The sequence below is a fragment of the Pelobates fuscus genome, chromosome 4 (genome assembly GCF_036172605.1).
Source record: "Pelobates fuscus isolate aPelFus1 chromosome 4, aPelFus1.pri, whole genome shotgun sequence".
NCBI lineage: Eukaryota > Metazoa > Chordata > Amphibia > Anura > Pelobatidae > Pelobates > Pelobates fuscus.
The window spans coordinates 166,656,180-166,677,367 of NC_086320.1; the positions used below are offsets into that span (position 1 = coordinate 166,656,180).

At 40.2% G+C, this 21,188-nt stretch overlaps 1 protein-coding gene across 1 annotated transcript in view; it reads right to left on the reverse strand.

Moving 5' to 3' along the window:
- The window catches only part of LOC134607931 (collagen alpha-1(IX) chain-like), a 103,527-nt gene that overhangs the window by 30,298 nt on the left and 52,041 nt on the right, over window positions 1-21,188 (reverse strand). Inside the window, exons 10-16 of the mRNA XM_063450527.1 lie at window positions 19,557-19,610; window positions 16,721-16,774; window positions 14,305-14,358; window positions 6,606-6,659; window positions 5,420-5,473; window positions 4,511-4,564; window positions 2,713-2,757 (exon numbers count right to left, since the gene is read on the reverse strand). Coding sequence (XP_063306597.1) covers window positions 2,713-2,757; window positions 4,511-4,564; window positions 5,420-5,473; window positions 6,606-6,659; window positions 14,305-14,358; window positions 16,721-16,774; window positions 19,557-19,610 — 369 coding nt within the window. The remainder of the gene's footprint in view (window positions 1-2,712; window positions 2,758-4,510; window positions 4,565-5,419; window positions 5,474-6,605; window positions 6,660-14,304; window positions 14,359-16,720; window positions 16,775-19,556; window positions 19,611-21,188) is intronic.

The window sequence follows — 21,188 nt, forward strand, 5'->3', positions numbered from 1 at the left end:
ATCAAAATGGGATGGGTATTCAATTAAAAGTCGCATGTCTGTATATAGCTGGTGTAGGGTCTTTAGGAACCAGACTTTGGTGACAGCATTGAAGGGTAACCGCTCTGGAATTTACACAACTGAATAAAACATTGAAAATGACCGATAACTTGAGCATAATTGAAAGTAAGCTAAAAAGTAAGCATTTGGTTGCAGAATAAAAAGGTCTGAATTTCTATATTTAACTTTATTTTTCACATCTCACAAATACATATTTGTTAAATATAGGGTTAAACAAACAAGTATTCCTGACCCTGTAGTGTTAAAAACATTGTTTTGGTCCCCTTGTCACCCTTAAAAAGAATGACAACTTACCTTTATACAAGAGGAAAAGCATTGACTGGCTGAGATTGTCAATTCTTATAATCTCAGCCAATGAGTTGGGGTGGGCGTGGAACCAAATGCCACACTGGCCAATAAGCATCTCCTCATAGAGATGCATTAAATAAATGCATCTCTATGGGGAAAGTTCTACATCTCCATGTAGAGCGTGGAGATGCTGAACATCAGTGCTACATGTTGTGCAAAACTGACCCAGGAAGCACCTCTAGAGGCCGTCTGAGTGACTGCCACTGGAGGTGTCCCTAGGGAGCAATGTAAACACTCTCTCTGAAATTGCAGTGTTTAATGAAAATGCCTGCAGGGACTGACTGTACCGACCAGAACAACTACATTAAGCTGTAGATGTTCTGGTGACTATAGTGTCCCTTTAAGTAAACATAATATTAAAAATCCTGGGAAGTGATAATTTCCTATTTAATATCATTGAGCCTTAAAAGGGTTAAAACAATAAGTTAGTTGCATTATACTCTGGAATACATTTTTTTAAACTGAGTCGTGTATGTTGCCATATTCTGCTTGTGTTATTTATGGGTGCTACAGTTTCTATTTAGCATTGTTTTTGTGCGTGTGAAGGAATATTGTACAGTATATTTTCTTGAGTAGTTTGTGGTATTGTGTATACCTATGAATGTGGGATATGTATGGAGGCTACTTGTGGAATTGTGTGTGTGAATGATTTGTCACATTGTGTGTTTGGTGGTGTGTGCATGTGTGGGGCTAGTTGTGGTACCTGCTTGTCAGGTGGATTGTCAGTGGTGCTGTGTTTGTGGGGACTATGTGTGTGAGGAAGACTTCTTCTGCAGTTCTGTGTATATCTAGCAGTGTGGGCTGCTTCCCGGCGTCAAATGGGGGCTGGACTGGCCAGGTACAAGTCAAGGGCAGGAGCTGTGATAGCGGCTGCTGGTTGCTCTATTCCAGTGCAGATTCCTGTTCACTTCCTCGAAGTGTTGCAATGTATAAATTGAGGATTGCACCTTACCACCTGCAATCACTGCTCGGGTTGCACGAGCAGACATCTGTCATCCCCACTGGGACTTCTGATAGGCCAGAAGCTGTTTGACTCTGGCAACCTTGAGTGCCATGCAAAGGCACCTCGAGCGCCATGCATGGCACACGTGTCAAATGTTGCCAGCCCTGTACTCCAATATATCCAAAAGAGAACTGAAAGCTTCAAAGCAGGAGAAATGGAGAGCTAGCTCATTGGCTAAGAGCATTAGCTGATTGATCTTATCCAATGAGCTAAGCCATTTAGAACTGTGCTTTGAAGAAACAAAGATCTTCCAACATGTCCACTCTCCCTGGCAGGGTTGCAATCATTTTGTGGCCCCTTGAACAGTGTGTGTTTGTGTAGTGGATTCAGTCTGATGCAATATGTGTGTATATATGTGGAATAGGATAGGTGCTGTATTCCCCGGTGAAATTTTTAAAAATTATTATTCATTTTATCCCTCCCAACCCCCTGCACAGTGAGGGTGGACATTACACTCCGTGGTCATCTGGTGGTGTTGCACACGCTACCAGCTATATGTATAGTAAAGAGGAGGACCAGCAAATAGAATCTTCAGTTTTAGGCAAATCCTCTATCTAACCCTCGCAAGCACAACCTGTGTGCCACGGGGAGCATTGCCATGGTAACCCATGGTGTGGGTTTGCAAGAGTTGGAAAGAGGAGTTTCCAGAAGTTGAAGATTTCATTTGCTGGGCCCTTCTTCACTACACATGCAGTCAGGAGCCTGCAGGTGTACATATATATAGTGGTAATCGCTATATATATGTGTACATTAGCAATGCAGGGGCCATGTCTTCCCAGGCAGCCGGGTCCCGTACCTTCCTCATGGTGGTCCTACTCCCTGGCCAAAAGTTAGAAGCTGGTAAGCGGGAATAAATTAATTTATTTCTTTCATAAAAACTTACCAAACACATTCACACACACACATGCACACATTCATTGTACCTCCTACACACATACTAAATCCCCTAAACAAACACACACACTACACATTACAGCGTCTATACACTCACTACAGCACCACCATATATAAACACCCTTTAGAGCCACTAAACACACACATACAGCACACACCCTTCTGGAACCCTGGAAACTTATGATTTGAAATGCCCGGGCCAATTTTCTTTCCTGCTTACAGCCTTTATCCCATTCCTATCTGAGTCTCTAAAAATGTACCATAACTAACATATGTAAAATAGTTATATTGGGAGAGAACATCAGGGTACAAGTCTAACAATAAAGTTTTCTTTTAGTTCTGAAAATGCAATGTTTGGATAATGTAGACAACATGTTTAGAATATGCTTATTGCCCAAACATCTCACCTTTATGCCCTTTTCTCCATAATCACCAGTTATTCCCAGATAACCCTAAAATTGGACAGAAATAGTTCATGAGAACTCATATATCATTATTTAAATATATGAAGGCACAAGATATTTACAAAAACATACAATATTTTGATATGGGACATTTAAAAAAAATAGTTTTCAAAATCCCTTTTCACAGAAAGTTTTTTTTTACTGATTTAAAAAACAGAACAAAAACGTTAACTGATTGTGTTTTCTTTTGAACATATTGAATAGCTTTTAAAGATGTCCAAGTCAAAACAGAGAGGCCTGGCTTCCTATGTCTTCCATATACAGGTGTACTTCAGGAATACGGCAGGTTAGGTCCCACTGCTGTAAAGTGAATATTGCTGTAAAGTGAATCCTAGGGTTTTTCTATTTGCTGGTACATATATATGTCTTAGAGGGACACTATAGTCACCCAGACCACTTCATTTCAATGAAGTGGTCTGGGTGCCAGGTCCCTCAGGTTTTAACCCTTCAGATGCAAACATAGCAGTTTCAGAGAAACTGCTATGTTTACATTTGGGGTTAATCCAACCTTTAATGTCTGCCTCCATCACGCAGGGCGTCCATAGGAAAGCATTGAGAAATGCTTTCCTATGGACACTTTGAATGGCGCGCGGCACTTGCCGTGCATGCGCATTCGGCTCCTATGACATCAGACGGGGGAGCTGACGTCGGCGGGGGACAGAGAGGTCACCAGCGCCAGAGCCCGGCGCTGGATTAAGTTAAGCTGCTGAAGGGGTTTTAACGGGCCACGGGAGGAGGACTGAGGGTGGGGGCACCCTTAGGGCACTATAGTGTCAGGAAAACCGCTTTGTTTTCCTGACACTGTAGTGATCCTTTAAATGCTTACACTATTATACATTATATGTATATTACATGTACGTTATTGATAGAACAAAAAACTATGTAAAATAAATATAACCAATAAAACAATTCTACCACTATATGTATTGCTAACCTTAACCCCTTAAGGACCAAACTTCTGGAATAAAAGGGAATCATGACATGTCACACATGTCATGTGTCCTTAAGGGGTTAAAGTAGTGGAGATTCACCATCTGACTGCAGATGTAAAATTACTGTATTAGCAAAGCACTGTAAAGCAAAGCGCCATAAAGCGAGGTTTTACTGTAATATAAGCTCCAGAAAAGTTTTGGGCTGCTTTGTTATGGATACACCTGGGCAATCTCTTTGGATGCCTTCTTCTCTAAACAGGCAGTTATAATTTTCACACTTTAGGTGTGGTTTTATATGAAAGCGCTTACAGGGTTGTAATTGAGTCTGTATTTTACAGTTTTGTTTTTTTTATAGTGCCAACGTATTTTACAGCACTATTTAACAATTCTTAACAGCAGTTAACTGACATACATAATAATGTCGAGAGCAGTAAGAGGTGAAGATGAAGAACGTTTGCTAGACAAAATGAATTTATAGTAAAGCTGTCTGTGTATAATCATTATAGCAATAGTGCAATCCCAAAGTAAATTTTAATTGGGTTATTAAAGGGTTGCTAGAACCAAAAACACTGGTTGTGGTTAGAGTGATTCTTGCTATCTAAGTCTGTATTGTAGATATGGTGCTGGGATTAACCCTTTAACTGATGCAGAAGATAAATACGTCTACAAAGACAAATATATTTCTTATGCTAGTAACTGCCTGTATAAATTCTCTCTGCAATGTATCTACATTGTTTTCATTGTAATAAATTACTTGAGGGATACTTATTAACATTGAATTGACGAGTAAAAACTGGAATTTCACTTACCGGGTAACCAATGTCACCTCGACTACCTAAAAACCCAGGGGCTCCAGCATCACCCTATAGTTGTAATGCATAGAAAAGGTTAATTCTGCAATATTTTACAAACATTTTATAGTTGAAACATCTTATAGCTAAGGCAGGAAATTTCCATTCCTCCAGTTATTGTTGAACGTTTTTTTTTCCCTTAAGTACCTACGGCAAGAATGCTACAATCTTTGCATGTCTATCGGCTGGACACCAATAAGCTACAGGGAGCACATGTAACAAGAAGTAAAATGCTATTTGCATTTTTATGTATTATTTTTTTACAAAATGCTTCTTCTGCAAACTGTTCCAAAATTATAATAAATATTAAAGATATTAGTGACAAATGAAAAAATAATAAGGCATAATAAATTGCATTATCTGCTTTTTTTTTACCCGTCAACGAGATGTAGGGATGTAGGGAAACATTCAGTTGAATTATTCTGTATATTTTATGGTAGAAGGACTATAGAAATATTGAACTGTGCTACAGAAACTCTTTGGATCTTCCACAGGAGCCAAAATGCAGGGTAATATGATTGTTGGCCAACCAAAATGTGTTTGCTTTTCTCTGCTTTTACCTTAGCATAGTCTTGAAGAAAGAGCTTTACTGTTCTGTTCCTAAAAAGACGGTATCTGGAAATTTCAGTCAAAGGTATATTTAAAAGCCATCTCTATTTTCTCATGGAAATTTGTATTTTTAGTTGGCTACTAGTTTGCTTCCATAGACTTGCCAAAATATCAGAAAAGGGAACGTTCTAAACTTTGTACATTACCCAAAACTAACTATTAACAATTTATATATCTGCATTTCATTATACTCATTAATTTTACCATCTTTCTTCCAGCTTCCACAAAAATGTTCACAAATACCAAAAAACAAAATACCTTAGATCCCTTAGGTCCCTCGGGGCCCTGTTTTCCGGACGGCCCTCGTGATCCCTATAAAATGAGAATGTATATGTATATATCATGCCTAGAGTAATTAGAAAGTAAAGGAAAAATGTTTAATAATGTAAATGGCATTGGAATGATGAAATTAGAGATACATAAATTATAATTGCTGAGGATTAAATGCAAACTGAGTATTTGAATTGGGTGTGCAGATTTTATCAAGAGAATATAAAGTAAAACACTAAATTATAGTGTATGGAAGAAAATAATACAATAGCTCATTTGGATTAATCAAATTTATGGGCAGAGAGTGTATTGGAGAGTATAATGGTGCTGCAAAGCTGAGATGCCCAATTTCCAACAATAAACGTATAGAAAGAGAGATATCAATGATATAAAGCTATTCTCTTAGGAATGGACAAAATGTACATCTCCAGCTGATTCTCATCCAAACAAAAATTGTACAAAATTGTGGAACTATGATGTGAAGCCTTACATAGCCAGTGTGGCGAAACGCGTAGAGAGATTGACGTCACACAAGTAGATGGACTTAAGAAGCTGAAAATGTGCTGAACAGACTTTCCTGAGATTTAGAATAAACGCTAATCGCGAGATACCACATAGCACATTTGTCTTTAAATCGCACTTCATTTTTTAAGTGTGAATGTGTTTTTAACTGTTTGCTAAGTGAATTACTTATTTAGAGTAATAATAGAGTGAGGTTGGTGTCAGTTCTTAAAGTCACACAAACACAATATATTAGAGCTGGTACATCAGCTCTAGGAAATGCTAGTGGTAGGTAAAAATTATTTATTAAATCTTCCTATATAATCTAAAACATATTGAATTAGGCTGCCTGTACTAGTATTGTTACTTGTGTCTTTTACATATACACACATTTTATTTTGGTTAGACACAACATCAACAAAGTGCATAATTTAATTGTTTCCTGAAATGTAAACGTAACTGATGTCTGTTAATACCATAGCTGATGATCCCCACACACTTATAGGAATTAGTCCACCAAAACCTTCGTGAGAAAAGTTGATGAAAGTCCATCTAGTACATAAAGGACTGTGATATCTCTTTAATGGCATTGTTATCTAACTATTGGAAGTAGAGCTGCAAACTATACTGAAAGAACAACTTCTGCAAAGAAACAAACGTTTATCCTACATACCTTCTCACCTGGAGGACCATCAATGCCATCACGGCCAAGTTTACCAATATTACCCTGAAATACAAAAAGGTTTGGCATCAGTCCGGAATACTGTTAAAGTGTTTTTTGAAAAAAACAAAACTATATTTAAATACATTCTTCTTAATATATAATGTGTCCTTTATTATTTAAGTCATTGAGAATATTTAACTTTCCTTCGAGTTCTCCATAACAAAAAAGGTTTAACCCCTTCAAAATGATATAGAGCTTAAAATGTTTTATTTTCATGTATTTTGTAGTATGAAATCTAGTCCATAAAGCCTCACCGACCCTCATTATACTCTATATATGATTACGAGCCTGTAGAGGAAACATGTCTGTACCAGAAGACACTTGACAGGTGCATTGTCGCCATGTGGGCAGGTGGAGATTTCCCAAAATAAACCATACCCACCCCATTACCAATCAAACGCAGACACTCTCAGGTATGGGTCAATATGTCCACAGCTTTATTAATAATATAATAATAATAATAATAATATCTCAAAATATCAACTGAAACATTGAAAGTCCCCACCACTTCACCCATACATCACAATACATATCCCATATGTCATAAATAAAGGCTATGACCTATATAGTAAACATTATAATAACAATGTAACAACACATTAATATATACAAAAATAAAGTGCAACATAATGATTAACCGCCTCCTGGTAGGGGTATACCCGGATAACCCTACACCTCCAAGGTTCTGAGCCACCGACGGACTTGAAACCCACCAAAATGATACCAACATTGTAAACAACCAATTTGGTACTAATCAGCCAACTTCCTTAACTCTTCTTAATTAAACCCGAGACCATATTTCTCCCTAGCCTTCCCCTCACCAACCCCGCTGCTGTAACTAAGAGGGCTGAAGCCACTTAACCTAGCCAAGGGACAGATGGAGGGACCAAGCCAGACTGGTGAGTAATTAGTTGTGACCAAACTAAGATGGCCGGCCGATATATACTAGACCTGCCCCCCAACCTAAAATACCAATCCCTGCTACTTTCCAGCCTTAGGCTGCACCTGCTCCATGGGGCTACAAGTTACTGATATAATGAATGTAAAGTGAAGCGTTAATGGACTCTACCTTTTCATTGTTAGCATTACATTAGCAGTTCAGAGATTGATAAAGATTAAATACCTTTAATTTAGAAATATATGATTTCACTATTTTTACTAAATGTGGGCATTATGCTCAAATGCAGCCATTGTCTTTACATTCTGCTGCCATTTTAGTAAGCTATACTGCTAGTAAAAGCAAGGTATTTGACTATTATTATTTATCTATTTTTGTCAAATCTATTTGCATTTTTGCTTTTAAACTAACATTTCAGACCCTGTTTGAAGTAGTGCATGTCACACATGTCATGTGTCCTTAATGGGTTAAAGAAAAAAAAACTTTTTTTTTTTACATACTACTCTTAGGTTTGCCACCTGACTGGTATTTCAAGGTACAGCCAGTATTTGAGCCTGCCTGGCCGTGATGGTATTGCAGTAATACCGGCAATACAAATGCAAATATTTTTCTCAGTATAAATGGAGATTACTCTGCAATACCAGCACCGGCCAGTAGGGGGACCACTGTGAATTGAGAGAGGCAGGGATAGGAAGTCACAGCATCTCTCTTCCTCTTTCTACTCACTGATCCGTGGGGGAGCAGCTACACAGCACAGAGAGTCCAGACAGCAGCTCCCAGCCTGCAGAGACAGACTACAGCTCAGATATGTGAAGGATGGGGGGAAAGGCAGCAGGGAGACATGGGGACACATGGGGACACTGATACACATGGGGACACTGGGAAACATGGGGACACTGAGAAACTAGGGGACACTGAGACACATGGGGACACTGAGACATAGGGAGACACATGGGGACATGGTGACACTAGGGACACAGTGTCTCCATGTCTCCCAGTGTCCCCATGTCTCCCAGCCAGTGTCCCTAGTGTCTCAGTGTCCCCATGGCTCCTCTAGTCTCCCAGTGTCCCCATGTCTCCAAATGACCCCAAATGTCTGTGTCCCCATGTCTCCCAGTGTCCACATATGTCTCAGTGTCCCCATGTCTCCCAGTGTCTGGGTCCTCATGTCTTTGTGTCCCTTGTGTCCTCATGTGTCTCAGGGACCCCATGTCTCCCAGTGTCCCCATGTCTATGTCCACAAGTGCCCCCATGTCTCCCAGTGTCCCCAAGTGTCTGTATCCCCATGCCTCCCAGCTAGTGTCCCTAGTGTCTGTGTCCCCTAGTCTCCTAGTGTCTGTGTTCCCATGTCTCTCAGTGTCCCTATTGTCTTAGTTTCCCTAAATTTCTGTGTCCCTATGTCTCCCACTGTCTGTGTCCCCATGTCTCTGTGTCCCTAGTGTCTGTGATCCCATTTCTCCCAGTGTCCCCAAATGTCTCAGTGTCCCCATGTCTCCCAGTGTCTCCATGTCTGTATCCACAAGTGCCCCCATGTCTCCCAGTGTCCCCATGTCTCCCAGTGTTCCCATGTCTCCCAGTGTCCCAGTGCCCCCGGGTCTCTCAGTGTCCCCATGTCTCACTGTGTCCCCGTGTCTCTGTGTCTCTGTGTCCCCTAGTATCCTAGTGACACAGGACACACTGAGACATGGGGACACTGGGAGACTAGGGGACTGGGCGACATGGGGACACTGATACTGTGATACATAGGGACACTGATGCCAGGCTGGCCTCACAATTCTTTGAACAGACATGCCCCCCTTTTTGGGCATGTTCGCCCCTTTTGGCAGTTCTGGTCACGTGATTCGCATCAGTGGCCCACCCTTTTACCCCGCCCATTGACTTCCTGCTTCACTGGACACTGCTGTTTGGGGGTGTGGAATTACTTGAAAGATGAAAGCATAAATTAGAGAGAGATTAGCATAGAGTATGTGTTTTCTTATAGCTGCATCCTTTGAGTTTCCCTCCAACACCAACTCCATCAGATACATGACGCTTGATAGGTATGACTCTTTTAGTGTTTTTGGTCAATAAGATTCTTTAATAAGGCCCCATCATAATTGTCAGCACCAGACCCACTGGGCTCTTAATCTGGCCCTGCTTGTCTGCAATTCTGCAAAGCATTCTATACACATAGACATTATTGCTTTCATACTAACGTTTTGTAATCTCTGTGAAATATTGCAAGATGAAGGACACTGTATACTGTCTAAAGCTTTTCGGTACCCAAATATTTTTTTATAAAGGATGAACAAATAGGAGAAACATATAAATTGTGTGAATTTACATATTTTCTATTTTTCTCTTTGTCTACAAAGTAATAAATACACAAATTGCTGTGTTATGATATGTTTATAGGCTAGCTATGCATCCCCTGCTTCAAAAAAAATGTAATGCTAATATTTGTTAACCAAAAAGTGGTCCGTAGTGAAGGGTTTAAGTGCTGTATAACTATGTGGGTCCCCAAATTGTTGTTGGACTACAACACCCAGAACTCTGATCACAGCGAGAGATGGCCGAGCATATAGTTTTAGTCCAAAATTAGATAGTGGCCACTTCTAAAAAAATGTTTTTGTAAAACAACACTTTAATAACATCTGGATGCCAGTTTAAAGTATGTACATATAAACAGGAAACACAGCTAAAAATGAATGCATGCAATTACAATAATTCCACAATTAATATTGTTTATAAGTACATGGTGTAAAATATAAGTTGCTTTGCATAATTAGAGACATACCATTTTAGGCCGTGCAATTGTTTTGAGTTATGAGTTATTAAAATGATATAAATCAGGATTTTTTGACACTGAGCTGTGTAATAATCCATATCATGATGATGGTATTAAATCAATATAGTTTATAAAATAATTAGCAAGTATTAAACTAAGAGGTCTGTTTACTGAACCTCAAGTCTTGAAAGATACTCAAGTGATGACAGTTTGCAATGGTTCAAGCCAAATACAAAAAATGTACAGATACACCAAAATGTGGAAATAGACACACACTAAGTGGGCAATAGATAGGGAAAAAACAATTACCCTTGTACTACAAGTACTGTAGATAAGGACTCCTCACAGTCCTCAAAATGATATGGAAAACAGAAAATCTACAATACAATAATAACAGAGAAAAACATTCTGGGCTCTTCTATTTAGTGCAGATTTTTACTTTGTTTTTATTTCCATATGTTTTATATTCTGGATAATGCTCTTCCGGTGTTCCTGACTCCAGGGATCCTGTGATTGAATTTAATGATGTGCCTTTTTTCCACTTCAATTTTGTAAGTGTGTATGCAGGGCCGTCTTTAACAAGGGGCAAACGGGGCAGCTGCCCCGGGCCCTGTTGCTCCTGGGGGCCCAAAGCAGCTGCCCTGTGGGCCCCCTGCCCACAGTCAGGTCTGAACAGCCCACCGGGATACTGAGAAATATCCCGGTGGGCTGCAGCAGGTGAGGTAATCAGGGCCCCCCGGCCCTTTAAGAGAGCTCCAGACCGGGCCTCTGTCTTCCTGCCTGCTGGGAGGAAGTGTTGTGAGGTCACTTCCTCCCAATTAACAAAGTGCCGCTGGGGAGGAGGAGGAGGAGGAGGAGGAGGAGTACATGGAGAGAAGGTGACCAAGAGAGAAGGTACAGACCAAGAAGAAGAAGAAGACTCCCATCAATCTCAGCCATCCAGCTCCCACTGGACTCCAGGGAAGCCACACTTCTGTAAAGGTAAGGAGGGTGGCTAAACTATGTAAATTGATCTGACTGTGTGTGTGTATCTGAGTCTGTGTGTGTGTGTGTGTGTATCTGACTGTGGGTGTGTGTGTGTGTGTGTGTGTGTGTATCTGACTCTATGTGTGTCTGACTGTTTGTGTGTCTGTGTGTGTGTGTATCTCACTGTGTGTGTGTGTATCTCACTGTGTGTATGTGTATCTCACTGTGTGTGTGTGTGTGTATCTATCTGTTTGTGTGTGTGTGTGATTGTGTGTGTGCGTGTATCTGACTGTGTGTATCTGACTGTGTATGTGTGTGTATCTGACTGTGTATGTGTGTGTATCTGAATGTGTATCTCACTGTGTGTGTGTGCAGGGACGTTTTAGCCGCGAGGCAAACAAGGCATTTGCCTTGTGCAGCATTTTCCATGGGGCGGCAAAAAAAGCCGCCCCAAATGCCCAAGGCAGATGTCTTGTTAGCCTTGCGGCTAACAGACATGCCGGCGGGCTGCTGGGCAGTCAGGGGGCGCTGGCGGGCGGCTGGTGAGGGAGCACTTCCTCTGAGCTGTCTGCTCAGCTCCCTCGCGCGCCGCAGAGTGAGGCTGGGAGCCGGAATATGACATCATATTCCGGCTCCCAGCCTCACTGCGGCGCGTGAGGGAGCATGTGCAGACCGCTCAGAGGAAGTGCTCCCTCGCCAGCTGCCCGCCAGTGCCCCCTGACCGCCCAGCAGCCACTGGACCACCAGGGAGAAAGATGACCCCTCCCCCCCCCAGCATTCCCTAAGGAGGCTGGGGGGGGTTAAAGTAAAAAAGTGTTAATGTGAGTGTGAGTGTGTGTGTGTGTCTGTTAGTGTGTGTGTCTGTTAGTGTGTGTGTGTCTGTTAGTGTGTGTGTCTGTTTGTGTGTGTGTGTGTGTCTGTTAGTGTGTGTTTCTGTTAGTGTGTGTTTCTGTTAGTGTGTGTTTCTGTTAGTGTGTGTTTCTGTTAGTGTGTGTGTCTGTTAGTGTGTGTGTCTTAGTGTGTGTTTCTGTTAGTGTGTGTTTCTGTTAGTGTGTGTTTCTGTTAGTGTGTGTTTCTGTTAGTGTGTGTGTCTGTTTGTGTGTGTGTGAGTGTGTGTGTCTGTTAGTGTGTGTGTGTGTGTGTGTTTCTGTTAGTGTGTGTTTCTGTTAGTGTGTGTGTCTGTTTGTGTGTGTGTGTCTGTTTGTGTGTGTGTGTCTGTTTGTGTCTGTTAGTGTGTGTGTGAGTGTGTGTGTCTGTTAGTGTGTGTGTGTGTGTCTGTGTGTTTGTTTCTGTTAGTGTATGCGTATCTGTCAGTGAATGTGTGTGTGTGTATTTAGAAGGTGGGGCGGGGGGAAGGGTTGGGTGAGGGTGGCGAGGGGGGGGGGGGGGGGTGCCTGAGTTTTGTCCTGCCTTGGGCAGCACAAAACCAGGATACACCACTGTGTGTGTGTATCACTGTGTGTGTATCACTGTGTGTGTGTATCTCACTGTGTTTGTGTCAGTGTTTATGTGTATCTGTGTACCTGTGTGTCAGTTTGTATGTGTACCTGCGTGTCAGTGTATTTGTACCTGTGTGTGTATATGAGTGTCAGTATGTGTAAGTGTGTATCTATGCGTGTGGCAATGCATACATCCCATCTAACATTGCACACAAATACACCCCTGCATTTCAACATTAACAAAGCACACAAATACACACCTGCATTCCAACATTAACAATGCACACAAATACACCACTGCATGTGTATCTGTGTGTATCTCAGTGTTTGTGTAAGTGTGCATCTGTGTGACAATGCATACATCCCAGCATTCCTATGCCAACACTGCATGCAAATACACCCCTGCATGTGTACCTGTGTTTGTGTGTGTACATATCTGTGTCAGTGTGTAAGTGTGTATCTTTGTGTGTGGATGTGCCAGTGTTTTTATCTCTGTGTGTGCATGTGTATTTATGTATGTGTCTGTGTGTGTGTATACGCCAGTCTTTGTCAGTGTGTGCATGTGTCCAGATGTGTGCATGTATCGGTGTGCTAATGTGTATGTATATCTGTGAATGCATGTCATACATCACGGCAATCAAACACAACATGCAAAGACACCCCTGAATTCAAACTCAAAAAGTATATAGAAACACATCCCTACATTTAAACACCAATACTACATGCACACACATACTGTATACAACAACATGCTCACATTCAAATGCACAAACACTGCTCACAAATACAGCCCTGCAAGAATGGCCAAATGGTAGATCCCCAGCTGGCATAGCATTGTGGGAATTGTACAACAGATGAGGATCTATCTTTTCTCTGCTCTTGCGCTAGAGGGGAGGCTCAAAACAATGTCTTGCACCAGGGCCCTGTCTACATTAGTTCTGCCACTGTGTTTGGGTGGAGGGCGTGATTGCATGCCAGAGAGTGAAAGTGTGTGTGGGGGGGGGGGGGGGGGGGGGGGAGGGAGGGAGGAGGCAGGATCCAGGGGGCCCAAGCAAATGCTTGCCCGGGGTCCAATCAATGTTAAAGACGGCCCTGTGTGTATGTTTATTAAAGTGTCTATTTTGACTAAGATACTCTGCACTATTATTTTTTATATTTTGTCTCCTTCATATTTGCCATGATGCTCCACAAGTCCTGAGGTTTATGATACGCCTACAATCAATTTTGGTTTGTGAGTGTGATTATTGCATTTACTTTCCATCTTGAAAATGTTTTTCTCTGTTATTATTGTATTGTAGATTTTCTGTTTTCCAATGGTTCAAGCCAGTTGAAACTATAAGTAGTCACTAAAATCTAGGTTCGAAAGAATACAAGCCCTAGATTGCACTGGATTACCAATGGCTTTCTTGGTAGGAACTTCAGAGGTAAAAGCCAAGATATCCTATATGGTTATAGCAAAAAAAAAACAGCATGCATATATATAGCATACATATAGTATAATAAATAAATAAATTGGGGATCTGGAGAAAAAAGGTTCACACACCATCATCCGATTGACTAATAATAGACATTACTTACAAGTTCTCCTTTAATTCCTGGCTCTCCTTGTGGACCTGTCAACCCACGCTCTCCCTGTAAGATAGGTTATCATTAATACACAGTCTGTGTTTAATGACTAAAATAGAAGAAAATTGAACAGGCAAGTCTTCGGAGCAACACAATCACAAGGACCAGTTATAATAATGACACATAAATTATCCATTCGACCCTGAATAACATTACATAACTTGTCAAAGAGCAAAAACAGGAAAACATCTATAATTACATAGTTACATAGTTACATAGCTGAAAAGAGACTTGCGTCCATCAAGTTCAGCCTTCCTCACATTTGTTTTGCTGTTGATCCAAAAGAAGGCAAAAAACCCAGTTTGAAGCACAATTTTGCAACAAGCTAGGGAAAAAAAATCCTTCTTGACCCCAGAATGGCAGTCAGATTTATCCTTGGATCAAGCAGTTGTTACCCTACATTGAAAGATTATATCCTTGAATATTCTGTTTTTGCAAGTATGCATCCAGTAGCTGTTTGAAAATCTGTATGGACTCTGATAAAACCACTTCTTCAGGCAGAGAATGCCACATCCTGATTGTTCTTACAGTAAAATAAAAACCTTTCCTTTGCCTTAGGCAAAATCGTCTTTCTTCCAGATAGTTCTCTCTCTCTCTGTCTCTCTATCTTATTACATTTTTAGCAATTTGTGTGGATATAAACAGAAAGCTCAATAATTATATGTAAAAGGTTACTACCAAACACCAGTGTTTTAAGAAATTGGAACAACCCTTCCTAGCCTGGTATGTATCCCCCCACGAAAAAAATTTAAATGCTAAATGTTAATATTGCGCCGAGGTCAAGAGTTCCTCTGCTGACATCATTCCCACCTCTCAGATGGAGGGGCTCTTGCAGGGCAGACTGAAGGTAAATACAGGGACAACATAGAGGAGTGGCATGCCGCCATTGGCTATCAGTTCCCAGCATGCTGTGCGTGCTGGCATCAGATGCCAATTTTTTACAAAATGTATATTAGTCAACCTGAAAACTCTTGTTCATAATGACTCCCAAAGATGCTGCCAGAGAGTAGTTCTGCAGTTCATAGTGTTATGCTTCATTTTTTTTTAACAACATATTAGCAAGCTATCAAGGCAAAGTGCGTGCTATTCTGTTGGTTTCCATGGCAACATGGCCTTATTTAGTTAGTACATTGCCCCAGAATATCACCTGCTTGTCTTAAAAAAAAACTTTTGCAAACAAATCAACACAAACAAGATCATTTATAGCTAACAAGCCAATAGATATGTATGTAAACTATATTTTTGACAATGCTTAGCCAGACATAAACTAATATCATCAAAGTGTTTAAAGTGTTACTCCAACATCCCTAACCATATCTGTTTTCAGAAGCGGTCATGGGGGAAGCAATCTGTATCTGCTATGTTTCTGCTTGAAACGCTGCAAATACAGAGATATTTGCACATTTGTGCCGTGGGCTAGTTAAACCCCAGCATGCGCAAATTTGGCAGCCAGGAGCTGTTCCAGACTGCCTAATGTTATTGCTGTGCAAAAATTACACAACGCACGAGTGACAGAATTAGTCAGCTACTACTCTTGCAAGTTGCACGTGGAACACACCTGTAAGGGGAAGCCTAAATATCCTCTCCCTCTATCCCTCCCTTGGTCTACTCACTCCCAAACTCCCTGCATATATGTTATTCTTTGTTAACTCCTCTCCCTTACTTGTCCACTCTTCTCTGCCTCCCACTCAACTGGGCTCAGAGCACACATGCACTCTGAGCCTGGAAATGTTTTCTCTATAAAAATAATTTGCTTGGACTGCATAAAGCAATGTGACATCAGATGGGAAGAGAAAAGTCCACACCTGACGCTGGATTATCGGTTACTTATATTTATTTTTACAGTTTTTTTTACTTTTAAAAAAGATTGGTGAACACGTAACTGGTGTCAAATAGCTATTACAAAATAAACTAAATTTGGTTTAAAACGAAAAAAAAAGGATTGGAGTAATCTTTTCATAAGGAAATATAACACTAGCTTGCCATTATTTTTCAACTGCATTCTTGAGGTCTTGATATTATTATTTTTATGCACTTAATAGCCCTCTTTTCATCAACTTTAGCCGAATGATGGGCTGAGCTGATCTTGCCAATAATCCACCCTGTGATCCTAGGTTACTGCAGCTGATGCCCTACCTACTGAACTATTGCCAGGATACAGAGCCATGTTTTATTAGCTTAGATCTTGACGCATTGCGTGCTGTGTCCAATGAAAACATTCCAATGGAAACGTGTGAGAGGTTGCTTATTACACTTCTTTGTGTTCTTTTTTTTTTTTTTTATCAATATACACTATAATTATGCCTTAAAAAATAATTAGGTATATCATAAACCCAGGGCACTAAGTAGATACAGCATTTAATTTTACCTTCTTTCCAGGTAAACCTTCTTCTCCTTTTTGTCCAGGAAGTCCAAAGAAACCCTTTTAAAAGAATGTAATAGAAACTCATATTACGACATAACAAATTATACTCCTATCAACCACAGCATTAAAACCACTGACAGGTAAAGTGAATAATGTTGATTATATTGCTACAAAGGCACCTTTTAAGAGGCGGGATACATTAGGAAGCAATTAAACAGCAAGTTCTTGACTTTCATGTGAATGAAGTGGGAAAATGGGCAAATAAAAAGATCTGAGCGACTTTGACAAGGGCAAATCGTGATGTTAGATGACAAGATCAGAGCATTTCCAAAACAGCAAGTCTTCACAAAGAATTGCAAGAAAGTAAAACTGCAACAGGTGTCACAACTGAACAGGCTTAAGGGTCATGTGTGCCCAAGGCTCGTTGATGTACGTGGGGAACGAAGGCTAGTCTGTCTGGACACATAGACGAGCTACTGTAGCTCATATCGCTGAAAACCTTAATGCTCGCCTTGCTAGAAAGGTATCAGAACACACAGTGCATTGCAGTTTGCAGCATATAGGGCTGTGTAGTTGCAGACGATGAATCCTTGTCCACCAACAAAAGCACCTTCAGTGGAGACGTGAGCGTCAGAACTGGACCATAGAGCAATGGAAGAAGATTTCCTAGTCTAATGAATCATGTTTTCTTTTATATCAGCTGGATGACCGATTATGTGTGTGTAATTTACCTGGGAAAGAGATGGCAGTAAGATGTGCTATGGGAAAAAGGCAGTCTAGTAGAGAAAGTCTTATGATCTGGGTAATTTGTTGCTGGAATACCTTGGGTCCTGGCATTCATAGGGATGTTAATTTGACATAATTTGTGCCACCTAGAGATTGTTACAGACCATGTGCACCCCTTCATGGCAATGGTGTTCCCTGGTGGTAGTGGACTCTTTTAGCAGGACAATACATCCTGGAACACTGCAAAAATTGTTCAGGATTAGTTTGAGGAACATGACAAAGAGTTCAAGGTCTTGCCTTCAAATTCCCCAGATCTCAATCCGTGTTATGTGCTGGAAGGATCTGCTAATGTCTTGGTGCCAGATAACACAGGACACGTTCAGAGACTGACCTTATTGTCTTTTAACAGAAATCTGGCCTAACCCAGGCAGAGTCTTAATAAAATATGGACAACATGAATGGGTTAATAATCAATAGAGCAATATATTGTAATGACAATCAGCAGGTGTACTTCAAAGCTATTTCATTGGCTATTGGCTGACTTTTTGAAAAACAGGACACAGTGGAGCAGGATATAGGCTATTATCTTCATTAATGTCATTTGTAAATGAAAATAGCCAGCCCACATGGATTTCATACTATTTCTGCTGAAAAATAGACACAGATGCAGTAATAAAGGGATTTTAGACGTTAGTCTACCTCATTGGGATTTAGGAAGGAATAATATATTAATTTTATTTCCCATCCATTAATTTTGACAATTTAAATAAGAGTAATGCAATAACTTGTTTGAGAAGTTGGAGCATGCAGCATTGCAACAGATGCAAGTAATTAGCCTTATTAAGCTAAATACCTCATGTGGAGGGTACACTTTTTTTATTTAATAGGCTAGGTCAGGGGTAGGCAACCTATGGCACGTGTTCCATGCACGGCACTTGAGGTGTCTTTGCACGGCACTCGAGGTGTCTTTGCACGGCACTTGAGGTGTCTTTGCACGGCACTTGAGGTGTCTTTGCATGGCACTCGAGGTGTCTTTGCATGGCACTCAAGGCTGCTAGAGCCAAACAGGCTTCTCTGGCCTATCAGGAGATCAAGTGAAACTTTAGATATCTGCTCATTTGAAAAGGTGGTGAAAGACAATCCTCAATTTATGCATTGCAGCATGTAGAGTAAGTGATCTCTCCAATAACAATCCACATAGACGCACACAACCTCACAAGCAGGCTCTCAGATGCAATACCCCAAGCCGCCTCACACATACACACTCCACCAAAAACACAATGTGACATATCCATCAACACACTCAATTCCACAAGCAGTCAAAATTCATACATATAATATACAATACCACAATTTACTCATGAACATATACAATATAACAGCTCATATATGCACAAATACAACAAAAAAAAAAGCAACTACAGTATAAATAACACAAGCAGATTACGGCAACATAGACACCGCAATTAAAAAAAAAAAATAGGGCCGGCACACTACGAGATATCACAATCTTATTTTGGCTCAGTGCTCTTAAAAGGTTGCCTACCCCTGGGCTAGGTACTAGAAAGGGCCTATATTTGCACCTTTCTAGCTTGGTTAATCTTTGCCAGTGTTAAAGGTACATCTTAATGTGTGGTTTTAGTGCATTGGTGATCTGCATTTCTCTGACAATGTAAGTCATTGCCATTTATCATAAATAGCAATATTTACATTTACCCTAAAAAATAGCTCAAGTGGATGTCAGATTAAAGTGCTGGAATGTATGTTATATATATCAATTAATACGTTACATTTCTTAGAAAAACATGGCAATAATTGTTGTTGTTTTTAAAATTTTTCCTTTACCCTTTGCCGTTTACTTCCTTCACGCTGGTTTTTGTCATGTAACTATAGGTTTGAACTTTGAGTTAACAGCTATCTCTTCTAATAAAATGTTAATACTGTATAAGTATAATGTGCTAGACTGTGCTTATTAAAAACAATAAAAATACAATTTGAAGAAATTGACATACTTGTGAAAACAATCACGGCACAAAACGTCATTGTTATAAACTCTTTACATTTAATTTAACTCTTCAGATTGCATATACCTGAAGGACAAATGGCCACTTACAGTATCTCCTGTGAACCCAGAAGGGCCTTCTTCACCATCAGGACCTGGTTCACCCTGTGAAATAATAAAGCACAAATTCACAATATATTCTGACTGGTACAGTGCTTATTAAATATACTCTGTTTATCAAGCGCATGTGTAGCACTGAAGTTAAATTAAATGTCATTATACAGGTACGTGGACATTGAGTCTACGCTTTCCTTGCTTGATCTTCCATTAGTTTACATATAGCTGGAAAAGGGTCAAAGACAGTACGTACATCCTACTCGCCTGACCCTGCTCAATTAATTAAATATCTGAAACAAGTTAATTCATAACTACAATCTCTCTAAATGTTATTCCTTAAAAATAAATACATTTCTCCCTCTCCTTGTCCCGCAGTCTTTCACCAATATAGGGGTGTTGGTGCACAATGGTAGGGAGACGTATTTGAAGATGGTATAAATTGTGTCTCAGCTCAGTTAGCAACATCAGATTTCTTCAGGTATTTGCAATTACTTAGTATTGCAGACCTATCTTAAGGTCAAACTGTAGTTTATAGTGATTTAACCAATTTCCCATTTATCTCAACTTTGTATTCTTTTCTATGTTCTACACTCAGCATCTGCAGGCAATTCTCTGGTTTATATGAAAAAGTAGGAGCAAGATATAGAGCAATACGTTGAAGGTGCTGACTGAGTGGCGGTTTGGGGTGGCATCTAAGAAAGTGTCTATTTGAGTGGGATTGCAAGCTTAATGTTAAAAAATGCTATTCTGTTGGTCATCAACCAAACTAAACTCTATAGAAAAGAGCACATTCTCAACTGATTTGTCCTGGAGTAATTACTGCTCTAAAGGCTCTTGATATCCTATGGGGTGGCAATGTCCCTGCTTAGTTTACTTTTGGGCTTCAGAAACCAATTGACCTAGGCCCGTAATATTCCTTCTTTCCCACCCGGTCAACACTTTAGAGATAAATAATAAGTTGTTTGCTTAAAATATCTCTGGCAATAAGACTTCCTGGTGGCAGAATGATCCATTCTCCCTCCAGTTCCTTTTGTATTAACAAAATACGAGATAATATAATTTTGCGACACAGATGTTGAAATGTTTACACTGTCATTCATGTTCGTGTTCCTTGTCAGTGTCTTGGCTTACCGCTGACCATATAAAGGATTACGGTATATAAAAAAACAAAACAGGCCTATTCCTGAGTACATAACGGCACATGACCTACCTTCCCAGATTTCCATTTTAACCTGTATTTATGTACTTTGCCCTTAACTGCATGGATAAGTAGTGCTTTTCTGTATAACAAATTGAAGAGATATTCATGCCAACAAGAACTTCGGATATTAAAAAGTGCACATAGATATGCAATGTATTACATATTACACTTCCCAGTCATTACTCTGCATGTCAAATTCGTGACAAATGGGTCTTTGATTTCAGTTTCTCTAGCAGGCTGAGCCAGGACTATTTGTAGTTCCTACTGTAGCGGTTTGGGACTAATGCCAGGGTTAAATATTTGAAAATATGTTTTCTATTTTTTTAGAAATCTGGGGAATGGGCCAAGTTCTAGAAATAAGTGTAGCAATATGAAGTAAACATGTCATCGTCTTATTAAGAAACATTATGAAATATATATTGAAG